The sequence below is a fragment of the Acinonyx jubatus genome, chromosome A1, assembly GCF_027475565.1.
Source record: "Acinonyx jubatus isolate Ajub_Pintada_27869175 chromosome A1, VMU_Ajub_asm_v1.0, whole genome shotgun sequence".
Classification (NCBI taxonomy): Eukaryota; Metazoa; Chordata; class Mammalia; order Carnivora; family Felidae; genus Acinonyx; species Acinonyx jubatus.
Window position 1 is genome coordinate 210,658,287 of NC_069380.1, and position 18,217 is coordinate 210,676,503.

General features: G+C 42.0%; 1 protein-coding gene across 12 annotated transcripts in view; it reads right to left on the reverse strand.

Annotated features, from left to right (window-relative positions):
* PDZD2 (PDZ domain containing 2) overlaps positions 1 to 18,217 on the reverse strand; it is a 364,850-nt gene that overhangs the window by 18,008 nt on the left and 328,625 nt on the right. For all 12 annotated transcript variants that reach the window (XM_027074932.2, XM_027074927.2, XM_053201763.1 and 9 more), the window contains 7 exons: positions 17,608 to 17,725; positions 15,852 to 15,984; positions 11,244 to 11,325; positions 9,672 to 9,706; positions 8,562 to 8,718; positions 6,046 to 6,842; positions 2,320 to 2,455 (listed from right to left, as the gene is read on the reverse strand). In XM_027074932.2, the coding sequence (XP_026930733.1) occupies positions 2,320 to 2,455; positions 6,046 to 6,842; positions 8,562 to 8,718; positions 9,672 to 9,706; positions 11,244 to 11,325; positions 15,852 to 15,984; positions 17,608 to 17,725 (1,458 nt within the window). The remainder of the gene's footprint in view (positions 1 to 2,319; positions 2,456 to 6,045; positions 6,843 to 8,561; positions 8,719 to 9,671; positions 9,707 to 11,243; positions 11,326 to 15,851; positions 15,985 to 17,607; positions 17,726 to 18,217) is intronic.

The window sequence follows — 18,217 nt, forward strand, 5'->3', positions numbered from 1 at the left end:
CTGCTCTGATGGCAATGGCCTCAGGGGTCAGGCTGTTCTGTTGGATCCCTTGGCTTTGTGTTCATCTGCAGAGGCTTCGGGTCTCTGGTTTAGCTCTAGGTCATGGGTTTGGCCTTATGGTGGGAGTAGTGTGCTGTAGAGTCTAAAACAGTCAAGTGACGACCTCTGGGGACTTACTGCTCAGCGCAGGACAGGAGGGAGGAGGCTAATTTGGGAAGAAACACAGGACACCACAGAAGGAGGCAAGTCCGCACTGTACCTTGGTTGTGTCTTGACCGCGTTGAGAGGATTGGGAGAGCTGGAAGGCCACATAATCTGGGAAGCTCTGACAGAAGGGGTAGGGGGTGGGGGGGGGGCGGGGTGGGAGTTCTGCGGGGAGAGTCGGGCCACACAGTGATCGGGAGGAAGGCGAAGAAGAAAATGGAATGAAAGCAGAGAAGAGAGTGCATGAAACCTCAGAGGTGCAGGGAAAGGCAATGCGTGCCGGCGACAGTGGGAAATGAAGTCCTTTCATGAGACGGGCTCTGGAGGGGCCTCCTCATGAGGCCCCCACACACTCGGGCTAATCTGTTCACCTCTGGCACATGGCATCTTATAATCGGGAGAAAGGACATAATAAGAACATTAGATTTGCTATTTTCTTGGGAACTATGGGTTGCTGGGAAACAGTCACAATCAAAGCACCTGCTTTGAGAAGATGGTCTCCCCAAACGTTATATTCACTCCACATCTCCCATACAAATCATTTTTTTAATTTTTTAATTAATGTTTTAATTTTTTACTTAAAAATTAAAAAAAATTTAAATACTTTTGAGAGAGAGAGGAGAGAGACAGAGTGTGAACAGGGGAGGGGCAGAGAGAGAGGGAGACACAGAATCTGAAGCAGGCTCCAGGCTCTGAGCTGTCAGCACAGAGCCCAGTGTGGGACTCGAACCCACGAACCGGGAGATTATGACCTGAGCCAAAGTTGGGCAGTTAATTGACTGAGCCACGCAGGCGCCCCTTCCACACAAATCATCTTAATTGCATATTCCTTTTCCCTCCTGAAGTTCCTATGTCAACAATTAAGAACTAGTTATTAGGACTTAGTACTGTGCTAAGAGTTTTTCATGCACTTAATTTTCCTCCCAAGACTGTGAGGTAGGTCCTGTCACCATCTACTTGGGAACAGGAGGGAACTGAGGCACAGAGCGGTTAAGCAATGGATCCAGGGCCAGAGTTTATAGCCAGGGTCACCCGGGAAGGTGGCTCCACACCCCACCCTGTTATCTATAAACCCCAACTGCATGGCCTCTGTGTAGACAGCACTTGGCAACAGCAAGGTCGGCCTATCAAGACATGCGTGGAGAGCATACACAACCTCCCCAGACCCCGTGGAAGGGGAGGGATGTGCCAAGATTCGAATCCACGGGCTCATGTCCTTCTCTGCTCTGCCTTTTTGAACTCCCTTCAGAATGACTTTCCTGCTTCTGCTGGTACCAACTCGGGGAAAAGTCACAATGAGACAAAAGGAAGGGATTTAACAGTCGTTCTTCAGTTTCAGATGCATTTGCTGAACAAACCTTAAGTTTTTGTTAGCAATTTGACTTTATTGCAAAGCGTGTAACTTAAAAGTGTTTTGGGGGAGATTAAATGACGTAGAGGCAGTCCTTGATGTCACGTTTCAAAGTAATCCTTCACTTGTAAACCTCCCCAAATGTCCAATAATGGGCAGAATGTTGCCTCAGTTATGGCACAAAATGGGGAGGGAGGCCCAGCAGCCTTACAAACGATGTTGCAGGCACAGGAGGACGCGGAAGACATCGGTGCAGTGTCCGAGCTAGAGCGGGGCCACAGGTGTGTTTAGGACGGCCCACCAGGGCCAGCGTCAGCCGTGCAGGCCAGGAGTGTCTTGTGACCTCAGCACACGGCTCAAATATTACATTCTGTGGATGTGTGAGGGAAAAGATAGTTCTCGGTGCATCTGATCTCATGTAAGCAGAGTGCTGAGATTCTGAAGGGCAGGAACCCCTCTGTGTCATCTCATGACTTATTCACTAAGGTTCACATCACAAAATAGGTAAAGAGTGTCAACTGACTGAAAATGGATGCACTTGATGTGGAACTAAAACTAGGAGTTTAGGCACAATGATTTAGTAAAGTTGTTAAATGCAGGAGCTTTTAAATATCATTCACCTGTGTAAAAGCCCCCCCCCCCCAAGCTGCCCCCCCCCCCCCCCCGCCCGCCCCGCTTCCCCAAATTCTCCACGTGTAACATTTGTATAAGGGTAACTTCTGCCTTCCCATCTTGAAGCTTAACCAGCACCAAAATAACCTTACCTGTCCTTGGTTGCTCTGGTGCAGATTCCGGCAGGTTCTCTGTGCGGTGGCCAGCATCTGGGTGACATGGGGCACTGGCTGGCCCCCAGTTGGAAGGGACACGTCCATCCTCGATGGTTAGCTTCCCCAGAGATTCCTGGCACAATGACAACCACAAGTCACTATTGTCAGTTTTCAGGTTTTCTGCACCCTAAGACCTCACACACAGAGAAGAGCTGGTTTGGGGAATTTCAGAGAACCCCGGATGAGGAGCCATGAGATCCAGATTCTGGGTGTCAGATCCACTAGAAATTATATGGACTTGTCATTCTTCCTAAGCCTCAGTTTTCCTAACTTTGGAATGTGGGTGATCAGGGAATTGCAGATCAGAATCACACTGAGATGTCACCCCACACCCATGAGGGTGGCTATAATCAAAAGCAGAAATAACAGGTATTGGCGAGGATGTGGAGAAACCGGAACCTTGTGCACTGTTGGCGGGAATGTGAAATGGTTGAGCCGCTATGGAAAAGGCTACGGAGGTTTCTCAAAAAAATAAACACAGAAATACCATACGATCCACATATCCGACTTCTGGGTATACACCCAGAAGAACTGAAAGCAGGGTCTCTAAGAGGTATGTGTATTGCCATGTTTATAGCAGCACTATTCACAATAGCTAAAATGTGAAAGCAGTTCAAGTGTCCGTTGATAGATCACTGGATAATCAAAATGGGGGATATACCGAAAATGGGATATTACTCAGTCTTAAAAAGGAGATTCTGATCCAGGCTACAACAGGGATGAACCTTGAGGACATTATGTGAAGTGAAATAAGCCAGTCACAAAAAGACAAAAGTGTATGATTCCACTTTTATAAGGTATTGAGAGGAGTAGAAATCAGAGAGACAGAAGACAGAGTGGTGGTTTCTGGGGGCTGGTGGGAGAGTTATTATATAACAGGTACAGAGTTTCTGTTTCACAAGATGAAAAGAGTTCAGGAGGTGGTGGTGATGAATGCACAACGTTATTAACAAATTAGAACTGTACATTTTCACATAAGGTGGATTTTACCACAGGAGAAAAAAATGGGGAAAAAATTGGGGATAAGACTTGCCCTGTCTAACTCACAGAGATTTAAATAAAAGATGAGTAAATGAGTAAAAAAAAAAAAAAAAACATACAGCCCACAAAAGGCTATACAGACGTAGGTATTATTGTCTGTGTACAGTATGGTAATATCCACGACTGTAAGGTCAGCATCTCAGTTTGGTACTTAGGGCCAGGACTCATCTGGACAAATGAAACGGACATTTAATCTTTCAAAATTTCACTTTAGCCAAGTGTCAATTACTTCATCTTCCTTTCTTCTATCTAAAACCTACTGTAAAAAAAAAAAAAAAAGAAAAAAATTGCAAAACCAACCCGCCAGGAAGTTAAATCAGATTTGAAATTCACTCTCAGAGTTAAGGAGTCTTCACAAAGTGGCCCAAAGGTGGCAGCAGAGGAGAGAGGTGAAATGGATACAGCGTCTTTCAGCGGCTCTTGTATAAAAATCTTTTAGTATCTGCTGAGGGAAATCTGCACAGGGTTTGAGTCAGCTATTTCCCTTTAGCAGTAAGGCATAAACGTAATAGAAAACAGCAAAAGAGGTTTGGAATTAGTAAGGCATAAATGTAATACAAAACAATGAAAGAGGTTTGGCATTAGAGGTGTGACTGAACAGCACTGTGAATGCACCAAATGCCACTGAACTGTATTCTACAGTGTTTCATTTTATGTTATGTGACATTCGTCTCATCTTGAAAAGTATTAAGTAAAAACAGCAGAAGACAACTCACTTACCGAAGGTTTTTTTCTTTTTAAGCTTCCAATATTTGAGGGTAAATACTTAATGACAATGCATTTTTTTAAAAGTTTATTTATTTATTGCTTCTTGGCCTTTTGGCTAAGATCGAGTGTAAATTTTGTTTATTTGAGAGAGAGAGAGAGAGAGAGAGAGAGAGAGTGTTCATGTGACCAAGCAGGCAAGGGGCAGACAGAAAGGGAGAGAGACTCCCAAGCAGGCTCCGTGCTGTAAGTGCACAGCCTGAGGTGGGACTCGATCCCATGAACCACGAGATCAAGACCTGAGCTGAAATCAAGACTTGGGTGCTTAACTGACTGAGCCACCCAGGTGCCCCATAAATGGCAATGCATTCTATTTTCTTTCTGATGTATAGATGAAATCATATTTTTGAAATAAATTTTTTTAAGAGAAGAGTTAAACTTTTGTGCAAAAGTTTTAAATGCCTCTCAAAATTCTTATTGGGAATACTCATTCACAATGACAAAAGCTCTTATTTTATAAACAAGTATGAACAAAACCCCTGATATATATAGTTATCCAAAACTGGCTGATACTTTTTAAAAGAAGGGGTTAACCCATCAGCCGAACATTGCATTTTAAAACACATATGCTAGTTGGAAGTAGTAACATATTTTAGGAGGATGAAAAAAGATGTGTTTCTACTTTTTCTATATGGTTAACAAAAATCCCTTCTGCCTAATATAGTTTTTATGACTTCATATTTTCTGGGTCTGTTTACACATATGTTTGTATAAACCACTTGAACATGTATCTTTATAGATGCGGCCTTACAATCAGCTCAGAGAGAAACTATTTATGTTGAGGTCGCAAACATTTGTTTCTCTTACTCCTCCTTGCTTACGTGGAGGTATACTGACTAAAATCAAGCCATGTGAGAGGTGCCTGGGTGGCTCAGTTGTTTGAGCATCTGACTGTGGCTCAGGTCATGATCTTACGGTATGTGGGTTTGAGCCCTGCCTTGGGCTCTGACACTCGGAGCCTGGAACCTGCTTCAGATTCTGTGTCTCCCTCTCTCTCCGCCCTCCCCTGCCTGCACTCTGTGTCTCTGTCTCTCAAAAATAAACAAACATTAAAAAAATTTTTTTGAAAATCAAGCAATTTGACAATCTGGACCATTCTAACATATGTGTAACCAAGTTGTAACGTAAATAATATTGACTTGCATTTAAAGTGGTGCATTATAAGTTTTCTTTTTTTTTTTTTTAAGATTTTCTTTTTCAGTCTTCTTTACCGTCAACATGGGGCTGGAACTCACAACCCCAAGATGGAGAGTCAGACTGAGCCTGCCAGGCGCCCAGGTGCATGTTAAGTTTCTAAGTGAATGCCTGCCCAATTTTTCACGTGATTCTCACAATAAGGGTATGAATAGTTTTGATTATTACACAGTTGCTGTAAAAAGTCTGAAAAAATAAGGATCACGCAGAACCTCACCAGCTGGAGAGAATCACTGTTAGCCTGTGTGACGGTCCCTCTGGCTCTGAGAGATAATCAGGGCAGAATCTCTCCTCAGAATCAGGGCACGATCTCTCCTCAGTGGTCCAGACAACTGTGCCTCACAAAGATTCAACAACTTGCCTCAATGGTCACCCAACTAGCCAGGGGACCAGACCCAGCGTTCTTCTTCACCAGCCTAGTGCCGCCCTTCCCTCATCAACCATGTGTACAGGTCCCGTGTACAGCTAAGAGAGGGATTTCATCTTTTGGCAGAATGATCTATGACTCAATACCTGGGCATGTTCCCCCCACCAGCTGCTACAGTCTGTTTCTCCAACCATTCCCTCTCTTCCAGGCAGGATATCCTCTGCTTCCTAACACACTCCGTATTCACTCACACAAAAGTCACTGAGATCCCAAGCAACTGAAAGGAAACCAGTTACCTTCTCCACGGTTCCATCGGGATGAAAATCAGTCCCGGTCTCTCTGCCAGAAGTGGCCTGGATACATGGGTCATCAGCTCCATCAGCTAGGTTTTCAGTCTCGGAGTTGCTGGGCCTGGTGTCAGCCTCGGGCCTCTTGTGGTGTGGGCTGACCCTGGCCACTGGTTTGTGCCTGGACCCCAGGTTGTCATTCTTCTGCTGGGGGGACCTGGAGACATCTGTGCGCATCAGATTCTGGGGGCCTGTATCGGCTTTGTATTCCAATTTGGGGGAACTCTTAGATCCTGATAGTTCCTTCTTTCCTGAGCGGCCAGGGCCACCCTTGGGGGCCGCTACCGAGGCCAGCAGGTTGGCTGAATGGGAAGGAGTGTCCCCCGTGCCCTCTGGGACACTCTCCTCTAAGTCCAGTGAGCTGCCCAGGAGAGGCACTGAGGAGGCCTTACTGACCAGTGTTTTCTGGGGATGTTCCTCCTGGTTGTTGATACTCATGACCTTGGAAGAGGTCATCAAGACCTGCCTACAGTCGTCCTCTGGCAGAGACCTGCTGGGACCAGAGAGGGTCCCTGGGAGGGAAACACAATCCCCTTCGCCATCAAACTCTTCTTCGTCACTGGCATCGTCTGTGTCATAGCAGCCAACCCTCCTCTGGCGGACGAGAGGGTTTCGGAGCACCTGCGGGCTCCCAGGGAGACTGGCTTGTCTGGCAACCGTCACCTGCTTGTGGAAGAGCCCCGAGGCCCGCTGGCTTCCTAGAGACACGAGGCTGTTGGCCCTGGCTTTTCCTGGTTCCTTGTGAGCTGGTGGGGAGGGGGAAAGAAATCATCAAATGAGACAGGGTTTCCCATCTGGCCTGGTTTTACAACTCAACCCCCCTCATTATACGTGAGCACCCCCCCATTCACAACTGCCACCTATTCGTCCTCTGGCCACTGAAGACCAGGCTTAGACGACAGGGCTTCTTGGGATTTGCACAGAGTGGACAGCCAGAGTCCCTCTCTCCTTTTCCCACTGGCCTCTTTACTTGTTTAAATTTTTTTTTCTTTTTTTTACTTCAATCTCTGGATTTGGTTTGCACATGTATGCTGCCTAGAGACAGAAATGTTTAATTCATCAACACCCATGATGCCAGATACATGGCTGGGGTTCGCACTAGATGCTGCTGCTGGGAGCTCCTTTTTGGGAGGACGCCCAGAGACCAGCAAGCCCTGCACTCCAGGACCTTATCCCGTGAGGCCCCCCCTTCATCACAGGAGGCCCTTCCTCAGGGGCAAGGAGTGGGGGCTGGGTACGGGGGGCACATAAGCTCCTAGAACATGGTACAGGGAGACTGATATTATATTCTCTGTAACCAACCAGGGATAGGGGAAAACTTGTTTGCTCAGCAAACTCTTTGCATCTTGCTAAATGAAAGAAAAATTACACGTGCTTCCACCTTGAAATGTTTCCATCAGAGACTAGAGTAAGTGCATCAGCTGCTTCAAATGAAAGCCAGAGTGGTCAAGTCTGCCTGTCCTAAGACAGAGATGTTCTTGTTCAGACATTAGAAATTAAAAAAAAAAAGTGCAGGGGTGCTTGGGTGGCTCAGTTGGTTGAGCGTCTGACTTTGGCTAAGGTCATAATCTCGCGGTTTGTGAGTTGAACCCCATGTCGGGCTCTGTGTGAACAGCTCAGAGCCTGGAGCCTACTTCAGATTCTGTGTCTCCCTCTCTCTCTGCCCCTCCCCCACTCATGCTCACTCTCACTCTCTCTCAAAAATGAATAAACATTAAAAAAATATATATTTTTTGGTAATTTTTTTAGTGTTTATTTGTCCTGTGAAACTCGCGGTCCATGAGTTCGAGCCCCACTTTGGGCTCTGTGCTGACAGCTCAGAGCCTGGAGCCTGCTTCAGATTCTGTGTCTCCCTCTCTCTGGCCCTCCCCCATTCATGCTCTCTCTTTGTCTCAAAAATAAATAAACATTAAAAAAAAAATTAAAAAAAAAAAAGGAAACCACACCAGCAGAAGCCTGAGAAATCAGTATGGTTCACATGGGATTACCTCATATTGTAGTGAGAGCGTAATCAATGAGATTTAAAAACACCTGTTTGATAACATCTCTCTTACGGGTTCAGAATCTTTCACTCGCTGCCTTCTAAAAAGAATGAAGTTAGGGCCCAGTGAGGGAAGGGACCTGGATCTTGGCTAGGGTTCCCCTAAAACATAAAGCCATCAGGTTGCTAACCTGATTTCATGCCATAAATTTCAAGACTAAGTTATGTAAATAGCATCTAAATGCTGGTTTAGCCACCTCCAACACCCTGGGTGCAGAACGGGTGTCCAGATCCTTTACCGCAGACCTGAGGGGCCCGTCATTAAATGGTGGGCTGCATTTTCTAAGAATAAACTCTGAATTTAGTCAGGGAACAAAGACGGCTTCTACTCAACCAGAGGCTTGGGTTCCAGTTCTCCGTTCACATTAAAGCATCATAATACGTAAACCCATGTGGCCCGAGTCAGAAAACAGTCATTGTTTACTGGAGGTGCTGGGTGGCAGGCCACCGTCTTCAGAGATGCTGCAGCCACTTCCTGGGTGATCCTCGTCCTCAGAGCCGGCCACCATGAAGTCTGACAGGGGGCCTGGGACACCGGGGGCAAAGTACTGGGCGGGTTCGGGGTCAGAAATCAGGGGGTCCTGTTGGAGAAGACAGTGGTGGATGATGAGCAAGCACACCAGAAGCTGATCAGCTGAAATAGTAATTACTTCCTGTCTTTCCAAGAACACTTTGTTTGAATCCATGGTCCTGTGAAACAGTGGTGACAATAAACACCCAGTTCCATTTACTTCAGGATGGCTAACTTAAACAATTAAGGAAAAAGCCAACAGTTGCTGCCAGACCATGTTTTTAAAAGATCTTTTTTTTTTTTTTTTTTTTGCCAAATGCTTAGCAATGACCAGAAAAGCCACAGCAGCACTGTATCAACCACCCCAGGAAAAACACTGGGGGAGAGAGAGAGGAAAATAGAAATAAATTCCCAGCCGCTGGTTCAACCTAGTGATGGAACAAGGAAGAGGGGAGTTTGAATCCTGGGCTCTGATCCACTGGGATTGAGGGGCCGCCAGCTGAGAAAGATTCCAGTCTCCTTAAAGTCACAGGCTCCCCCCAAACCAACTGGGACCCTTTACTGTGGAGCAGGTTGTAAACTATCCTTCAAACTGCAGCTCACGGGGCTCAGGTCATGATCTCACGGTTTGTGAGTTTGAGCCCCGCATCAGGCTCTCTGCTGACAGCTAGGAGCCTGGAGTCTGCTTCAGATTTTGTGTCTCCTTCACTCTTTCTGCCCCTCCCCAACACATACGCGTGCTCTCTCTCTCTTTCAAAAATAAACATTAAAAAAAATTAAAAAGAAAAACTGCAGCTCACTTCTTTTATTTTGTTGCTCTATTCTTTTCCTAGATGAATAGTTAATGAAAGAAACACACATTTTTATATTTGTTCTCAAATTAGCATTGTTGCAGTTGTCTGTGTAGAGTGGCCCAAATGACTCATGGACAGAAATATGAGCTGGGCCCTCAGGTTTGGCTTCTGGGCTCCAGGAATCGGTTCGTGGGCCATCTGAGCGAGGCAGCAGTGTGCCTTGACTCACCTTTTTTGCAAGAGAGGGACTCTTCAAGGGGGTACCTGTTGGAGGGAAAATTCACCATAAAGTTAAAAGAGCGCAGCTCGAATTCTTACAACTAGGCTCTCATTCTCAACTAGAAAAGAAGGAGCCAAACATATTAACTCTTCTCTGCTTGACTGACACTGATGGGCTGTGTGCATAGGTGGTAGACATGCATGCACTTGACCCGATCCCCACCCCACCCCACCTCCCAAGGCTCTGCTCATGCTTCAAGCCCTAACTTGGATGCTACCACCTCCATGGGATCACCCAGTTGGAAGTAACTTCTTCTGAATCTCGAGAGTATTTTATATTACCCATAAACCAATTTCCATACACACAGTATAATTTAATTATAAGTGGATGCCTCTCATATTCCCTCCTCAGCTATTCATCTACAGGGCTGAGATCTTCAGTGATCTGACTCCACAATGCTCAGCATTGCACCTGGGTCTAGGAAGTATTCAGTGATATCTGCTGAACGGATCGAAGGATCAACGAACAAAGAAGTCCCACTCAAGAAACCCATGAAGAAACTGGGGAGAGGGCTGAATAACCTATTTTGGTTTTTAGTAGAAGGATGTGAAGATTCGGCATTGAAACTTTAAATTCTATGCCATGAGCAAAAAGATCTTGGGCATGAGGTCCATAGCTTAATTAAAATCTTTCAAAATAAATGATCGAATGGGTATGCCAGGCTTAGGAGAGGACAGCTTGCAGGCAGGTCAGGAGAAGGAGCTGGCCAAATAAAGAGCCCATTATGGTTGTGCCCACTTTAAATATATTAATTATGGATGGAAATAATCAGGGTATTACATGGCTGCCAAAAAATCTTAAGTCTTCCTTTTCCTCTGACAACCAGTAACTCATGTCTCAGTTCTTTTTTCTCCTGACATCAATCTTAACATCAGTAATATCTTGAGTTGAGACATGTTTGCAGTCCCTTTGGATTTCTATTCTACCGGAAACATTACTTTCAAAACTTGATGGAATGTTTCACATTTAAAATTCATATGAAATTCTTACTATTTCAGTCCTTCTCTGCCTTAAGTTTCCCACTTAAAGAAGTGGAAAATCATGATTTTGGGAGCCTCTATTACCCTTAAGTTGAAACTTAAAAAATACCGACTTATTATTGAAATAGAGCTGCCGTACTTTGTGGAAATTTTTAATTCATGTAAAGAAACCCCAGGTTTTGGAATGGAGACCACTCTGCATCTATCAAACAACTGATATTTTGGGATTACTTCATTTTTACCTAAAACATTTCATATGAATTGTACATAAAACACACGAAATGCCGCTAACTCATTTTTGCAAATGATCTTGTAGTACAAGAAGCAGGCATAATTAGAACTTTAATAAAGCACATTAAATAACTGCAGAAATCAAAAGTAGACGCTAAGAAAAAGCACAGAATCTCTTGGACAACTACTTCTGCCAAACCTGGTAATTACAAAGAATCCAACCAATAACATTGCATTGGGGAGTGTCCCATGGGGAAGGTTAATTGAGAGACTCTTCTGAGTGTTGAATGAAAATGTGCAAATACAGTACCTAAGCCAGGAGAGGAATTGGCCTCTTTGCTCTCCTGATAAGTGCTGCGTGCTATCACTGCATCCATTTCCTGCTCGGAAACCTGGTTTTCAGCAGAAAGCACAAATTAGCTGGTTTTATTTATTTTCCCCCCCAAAAAGTAGCTAGGACCAGAGTCAGAGGCTGAGTGCAAATAAAGAGGAAAACCACAGGACCAAAGATTATGACCATCCTCTGAAGCAATAGCTCAGGGCATATAAGAAATATTGCCAGGTTAACATATTGCTTCAAACAATGTATTCAAAATCAGACCCTCAGCTGGTTTTCAAATTCATTAAAGCTTTCAGGTGCTACATGGCTGATACCTGCCTCTCTCTAGAACACTCACTTCTAATTCTTTTTTCCTAGATTTTACTCAAACAATTTCAAACCTACATAAAACTTGTAAAAGTAACACAAGAGTAGTAAATTCTTCATTGTTGTTTTTTAAAACATTCTCCCACATTTACACTCATGCTCTTTCTTTATACAGATACACACACCATTTAACATTTTAATTTGGGAGACAGTTGCAGACATTAAGAGGTTAGTTACAAACCTCCTAAAAACAAGAACATTCTCTTTAACAACCCCAGTACTATTGTCAATTCTAGGAAATTTAACATTGACACAAATGACTGTCTAATGCACATTTTATATTCCAATTCAGCCAACTGTACTAACACCGTCCTTCAGAAATGCTACTCAAAATGTGTCAGTAGACAGAAGTAGTTCACAGGAAGTTTGATGCCAGCTTGTGAGGAGATAGGATTTTCCTCTAGAATGCTTATCAACACTCAGCTTCTTTCCCAACAGTGTCTTCCTGGGGGAAAAATATCCACTGAACTGAGTGGTGGCCCTAGTGATGTAACTGATTTGCATTCTGGTGCAAGCTCCTTATCTTGTTGTGGATCTTTAGCGGATTGTCACCAACTAACTCCTTCGCATAGTAATGCTTTATAGAGATTTCATTTTTGGCAATCCAGATTTCAATTTAGGGTCAAGTCTTTTTTAGACTCCTTTAATCCAAAACACTACTGAGCTTTTGTCTGTCACAATACTGATATTCTGGAAGAAACCTAGGCCAATCAAACCCTCAATTAGGATCTAATAGTTTTTTCATGCTGAGATTTAGATCATGTATTTTTTTTTTTTTTTTGGCGGAAAAACTACAACTGTTTCCTTTTCAGTGCATCAGAGAGGCACTCAGGGTCAGCATTTCATGTTTCATGACTGATGGTAACTTTGACCACTTGATTAGGATGGACTTCACCACATTTCTTTATTAGATTTTTTTTTTTTTTTTTTGGTCATCAATGAGTAATCTGGGAGGAAACAGCTTCAGACAACATCAATATCCTGCTCCCCAGTATATTTTTACTCAATGGTTTTAGCATCATTGATTATTCTTATTTGAATCAATTTTTATGATGAAGTTTTCAAAATAGTCATTTTATAACTCTTCTTTTCTCTCTATATTTATTGGGATCATGGTAGATTCATGCATTTTTCCCCCATTAGTTGTTATCCCTAACTGTCATTATTCAATATGGAAAAAAAGTTTAAAGCCTGATATATGCTGAACTATGAGGTATTTTAAAAGACAATTACATAACTTGCATAGAGTTTCTTTTTTAACGGTAAGAATACTGTAAACTTAGAATGGTAATTTTATGTACTAAAATAACATTTAGCATAAGTAATTTTTGGATAAGCATAGCAATTTTTCTTAATAAGTAAATAAAGTTATGCAAGATTCAGCATTATGTTTTAATCTAACAGATACATCATAATCACATCATGGCTTTTATGTAATACTTTCTAGCAACCTTCACAGGAAATAAAAAAATATATATATATACATGCACAAAGCATACACACTAAAACACAAACATATACTTCATAAAGCAAAAGTAATTTTGTATAAATGAGTCAGGGAAAATATAAGCTTATATGGTGGTTGCAAATTTTTCTTGCCAATTTGCAAGAATTGCAAGGTTGCCATTTTCTAATTGACATTAGACTTTCAATATTTGCAACTATTTTTCTGAGTGGGAGAAAAATGGTCAGGTTTTGAAACAAGTGAAAGATTTCCTGGATAATTCTAGTCATGCTGAGAGCCCCAGGACCAGTTAAAAATGGACCTCTATGACTTTCTTCTACTTAACATAAGCTAGAAGCTGTGACCTGAGTAAGTCCAAATCTTAGCTTGTCTAGACCTGGAGGGTTTGAATATCCCAGTTGGGCAGTCACTGCGCCAGTCATTATGAGAAACAGAAGAAAAGAAAATCCTTGTGGTATTTCTATTGGAACAACATGAAAACTAAGGAAGTACATACATTCAGTATCAAAATGTACTACTGGCATGAGATGCTGGGGTGAGCGGTATAAAAATACATTAAACATAAAATGGAATCTTGACCAAAAGAAAAATATAGTATGATGTTACAATTAAGAACACCATGTTTACCTAGGAAGAAATGTGAAATCTAGTAAAACAAATACTGAAATCTGGTTTTGCTGGATGTATCTCCCACACCATCATGATGACCATTTGCTGTGGCCAGAAACATGAATCAACCTGTATTCAACAGGATCGCAGAGCACCAGTCCATCAGAATTATTATGCTTTGTGCTTAAATGCCATTCTGATGTTTGATTGTACTGGCAAATTAGGTAGATGCTTTTGGGCTGAGACGAAGCAGACCTCCCAACAAATCGTGACCTGTGCTATTTTGGAATGGATTTTGAAGTCAGACATGCCTTGAAACGAATGCCTGGAAACCACTGAGAACTTAATTTTTTATAATGTTGCTGAGGGATGTGCGAGGTCAGCTCTAGCTTATTGGACTGCTTCCTAAGTGGGAAGCAGGTGATGGAATCCCAGAGAGGACCCTAGAGGAAGGAGTCAAGACCACTCTAGCTGTGAGTTTGAGGCAAAGTGGTGTTAAAAATGACATGGGGTGCCTGGATGGCTCAGTTGGTTAAGTGTCTGCCTCTTGATTTCAGCTCAGGTCATGATCTTGTGGTTGTTGGGATCAAGCCCTGAATCAGGCTCCTTGCTGACAGCAATCTGTCCCTCCCCTGCTTGCACACTCTCTCTCTCAAAATAAATAAATAAACTTAAAAAAAAAAATGACCCAAAGAGAGCCATGGGGACAGCAGAGAGACAGAGGAGAACAGATTACAAGGGAAAATGTCAGGACTATAAAACGTAAAGGAGAAAAACAGGAAGTGACAAGAAGGAAAAAATGGAAAATGGTAGAAGCAGGACTTGATTTTATTTTAATGATATTTATTCAAGAAGTTTTTATTTAAGACATATATAGACAGGAGAACACAATCTGGGGAAAAAAAAGTAGTGGAGTTGACTTTGAATCAGTCTAATGGCAATCCTTGTCCAAGCACTATGGAGAACCAGTATAACAAAAACACACCACTGAAAACACTAAAAATGATGCTATAAAATTAATACACTAAAGAAATCTCAGAAATGGGATGACCCAAAGTTCTCCACACACACGTCTTACTCTCAAGATGGCATACAAGTCCATCAAGCATAGCAGTCTGGGACCATTTAGGATATAATCAAATAATAGTACAAATGATACAGAGGAGGTGGTCATATGATAGGCACAAAAAGAACTAATATTCTTTTTTTAATGTGTATTGATTTTTGAGAGAGAGAGAGACAGAGTGAGAGAGGGGGAGGGGCATAGAACAGGAGAAACAGAATCCAAAGCAGCCTGACACAGGGCTCGAACCCATGAACTGTGAGATCATGACCTGAGCCAAAGTCAGATGCTTAACCGACTGAGCCACCCAGATGCCCCCAAAAAGAGCTAATGTTCTTATGGAGCATTTTGAGTTACTGAAAAGGAAAGGCTGAATTTTGTAAAATATAATCTGATATTATAGACAAGTTAATTTAAAAGGATTTTTACATCAAGTACTTGAAACAACAAAAAACGGTGCTCAAAGCCAGTAGAGTTGAAATTGCTGAGGTGTGCTCCTGTTAACCTAAAAAAATTAAAAGCAACTGCTCAAGTATAAAAGAGATACAACCAAATAACACAAAGGCCCACGATACAGGGGCTCTGATTATCTGCAAATTCAACAATGTGATATCAATGCAGAAAAAATATTAGTGGACTCTTAAGCCTTAATGACAGAAGTATTCTCCTCAGGTCAAGGATGGCCTGGACAGATCATTTAATCCAATGCTCTCACATTTTCTTGATGCAGAAACCCAAAAAGGTTAAGTATCTCACTAGAGATCAAACAAACAGCTGGAAGTTACTCAGAACCCAGCACTCTTATCTTCCTACCATATTTTATATTCACCAATAACACTGTCAAAATTTTCTAATGAAATTTCTAAGAGTGTGAAGATGAAGAAGTCCACATCAATGATTTGTTCCCATGTGTATCAGTTACTTGGCCACTGTGTGACCACAGGCTGATTCCCAAGCCCGGCTGGGTGAACTGTCTTACCAGAGTGTGCGTCATCATAGGAATATGTGTCATCACTGCTACAGGACAAATAACCAAGCCATCTTCTCATATTTAGAACAATAAGAAGTACTTCACCTTTGGATTAGGGTGCCGGCCAATGACAAGTCGAACAGGTCCTGGGGGGCATTTGCTCAGGATGGTATGGACTTTGCTTAAAGCAGCATGGCGGACATTGACTGAGTTCACTTCCAGGATTTGATCTCCACGGCTAGGGAGGACAACATAACCAACACGCTGTGGTAACAGTTAAGTTTTACAAGATTTCCCTCTGGGAGAGGTTTATAATATGAAATCTTTTCTGAATACTTTAAAGAAGCAAATGACATCTTTTCATCTTTGCATATGTGTGAAAAAGCAACACATTCATATAAACACATTAGATATTAAATCAGCAAAGTCCTTATGTGTATCCAGCTGCATTTTCAGTAGTAAAGTTAAATAAAATTGATAATAAGACAATAACAAGGGTTACCATTTCTTGAGCACAGAGTGTAAACCAGGCACTATACAAAGCAATTTCCATAACAATCCTTTGAACAGGTATTATTATTCCTATTGTTTAGACAAGGCCACAGACTTTAGAGAGGCCACCTTGATGTCACACACTGTTGAACTCAGGTCTGTCTACCTTTTGATCATCACAAGATAGCTCCTTGACCACCACCATTTTCTTTTTTTCCCTACCATCTTGAAATGATTATTGTAATGTAATTTGAGGGGGAAATATCTTGAAGCTCAAAGGTTACCCAAGAATTTGTAAAAACGTTTTAAATTTGAACAAATGAGAAATTGGGGACAAGATGCCCATTTTGACTTGAAATTATAGGCAGAGAACTCAGTAGGAGAGAACAAAAGACTCTTTATATGGTGTTTGAAGAATGTTCATTTGGCAGGCTCCAGACATATGGAACCATTCAAGAAAGAAACATCATCTTGGGATGTCATTAAAGGATTTTTTTTCCTTGGGTTCTAAAAGTATATTTTCTTTAATGTACTTTGGATGATTTGCTAAATTTTTTTTGTATGAAAATTCACTCTGATGATTAACTAAAAACATAACATAATCTATTAACAGGGCCCCAAAATGGCAACCTCAAGGCATGTCATTTTGACAATTCCTCAACTGCTCAAGGACTTAGAAGCTTATAGGGGGGAAAAGTGATACTGTTTACACAGAGTGCTTTGTGCACTACGTGTATATTCTTGTGGCGTTTGGGTGGGCACAGATCCACTGCAGTTACTATATAATAGAACACCTAGACATCTCTTGTATAACAGAATGTCCATGCTACAACTCAACTAGCTGGACTGAGAAATCAGACATGTGGTGATTTCAGACAATAAGCATCTAGACAACATCACTCAGAAAGGAATGAAACAACAGGAAAGGTCAAGAGATTATACTTAATTAATAAAAGAGGCCTCCAGTTTAAGGGCATGATTTCGGACTCTTTTGTATCCAGTGATTCTGAACTGTTATGAGCAGTTCCTGGCATCACCTATGAATTTTACATAAATGAATATAAAAGTGAAAGAAAATATTTAGATGATCATAGGTATCTATGTAGAGTTGTATTTTGTCAAGTTTCTGAAACTGAGCTTCTGCGTCCAAACAGATCAAAATAGGGAAGCCAAGATCTATAGTTCTCTACTGCTACATTAGCTTTTCATCTTTGGAAATTAATTATAATCTTGGCTATACTATCACTGCAAATAATACAAAAGTTTAGAATCTCACAAAAGAATGTAATAGGGCAGATATCTTACACGTATATTCATTCCTAAATTCACGAACATCCCAGAAGCCTATATTATCAGGTTTACAACAAACCTCAGATTGCTCTCCATCTTGGCCACTGATCCTGGGGCAAGGCTGTGAATGTAGATACCTGGAGGGCTGTTTTCTAGAGCCAGGCAGCAGGCACCAATACCTAATCCAACTCTGGGCTCTGAGAGGCATCAAAGAAAACAAAGTTAAAAAAAAGTATAAGTGATATGAAGCTACATCACTGTATATTCAGACCAGCAATCATTTATTTTTGACCAGACTGAGAATGTAAATCCTGCTTTTTGCTGTTAACATTATCATACTCTGTAAATGAAATGAGTCCACGGCAGAACCAGGGGCTAACTATGGACTGAATAATTCAGCTGTCTGCTCTCTGCTTAGTCTAAAGAAGCTCCTCAATTCTGTTTTTGGAAACAGGCAGAGTCAAAGTAATATATTTTTTTAAGATTTTATTTTTTAAGTAATCTCTACACCCAACATGGGGCTCGAACTTACAACCCTGAGATCAAGAGTCCCATGATCCTCCAACTGAGCCACCCAGACGTCCCAATATTTTTTATTCTAGATACATTTCTTTCACTTATCTTTTTTAGCAACTAATCTCTTGGTTACTTCATTGCTCATATTTCTGTAGTAGGTGTAGAGGAAAAGG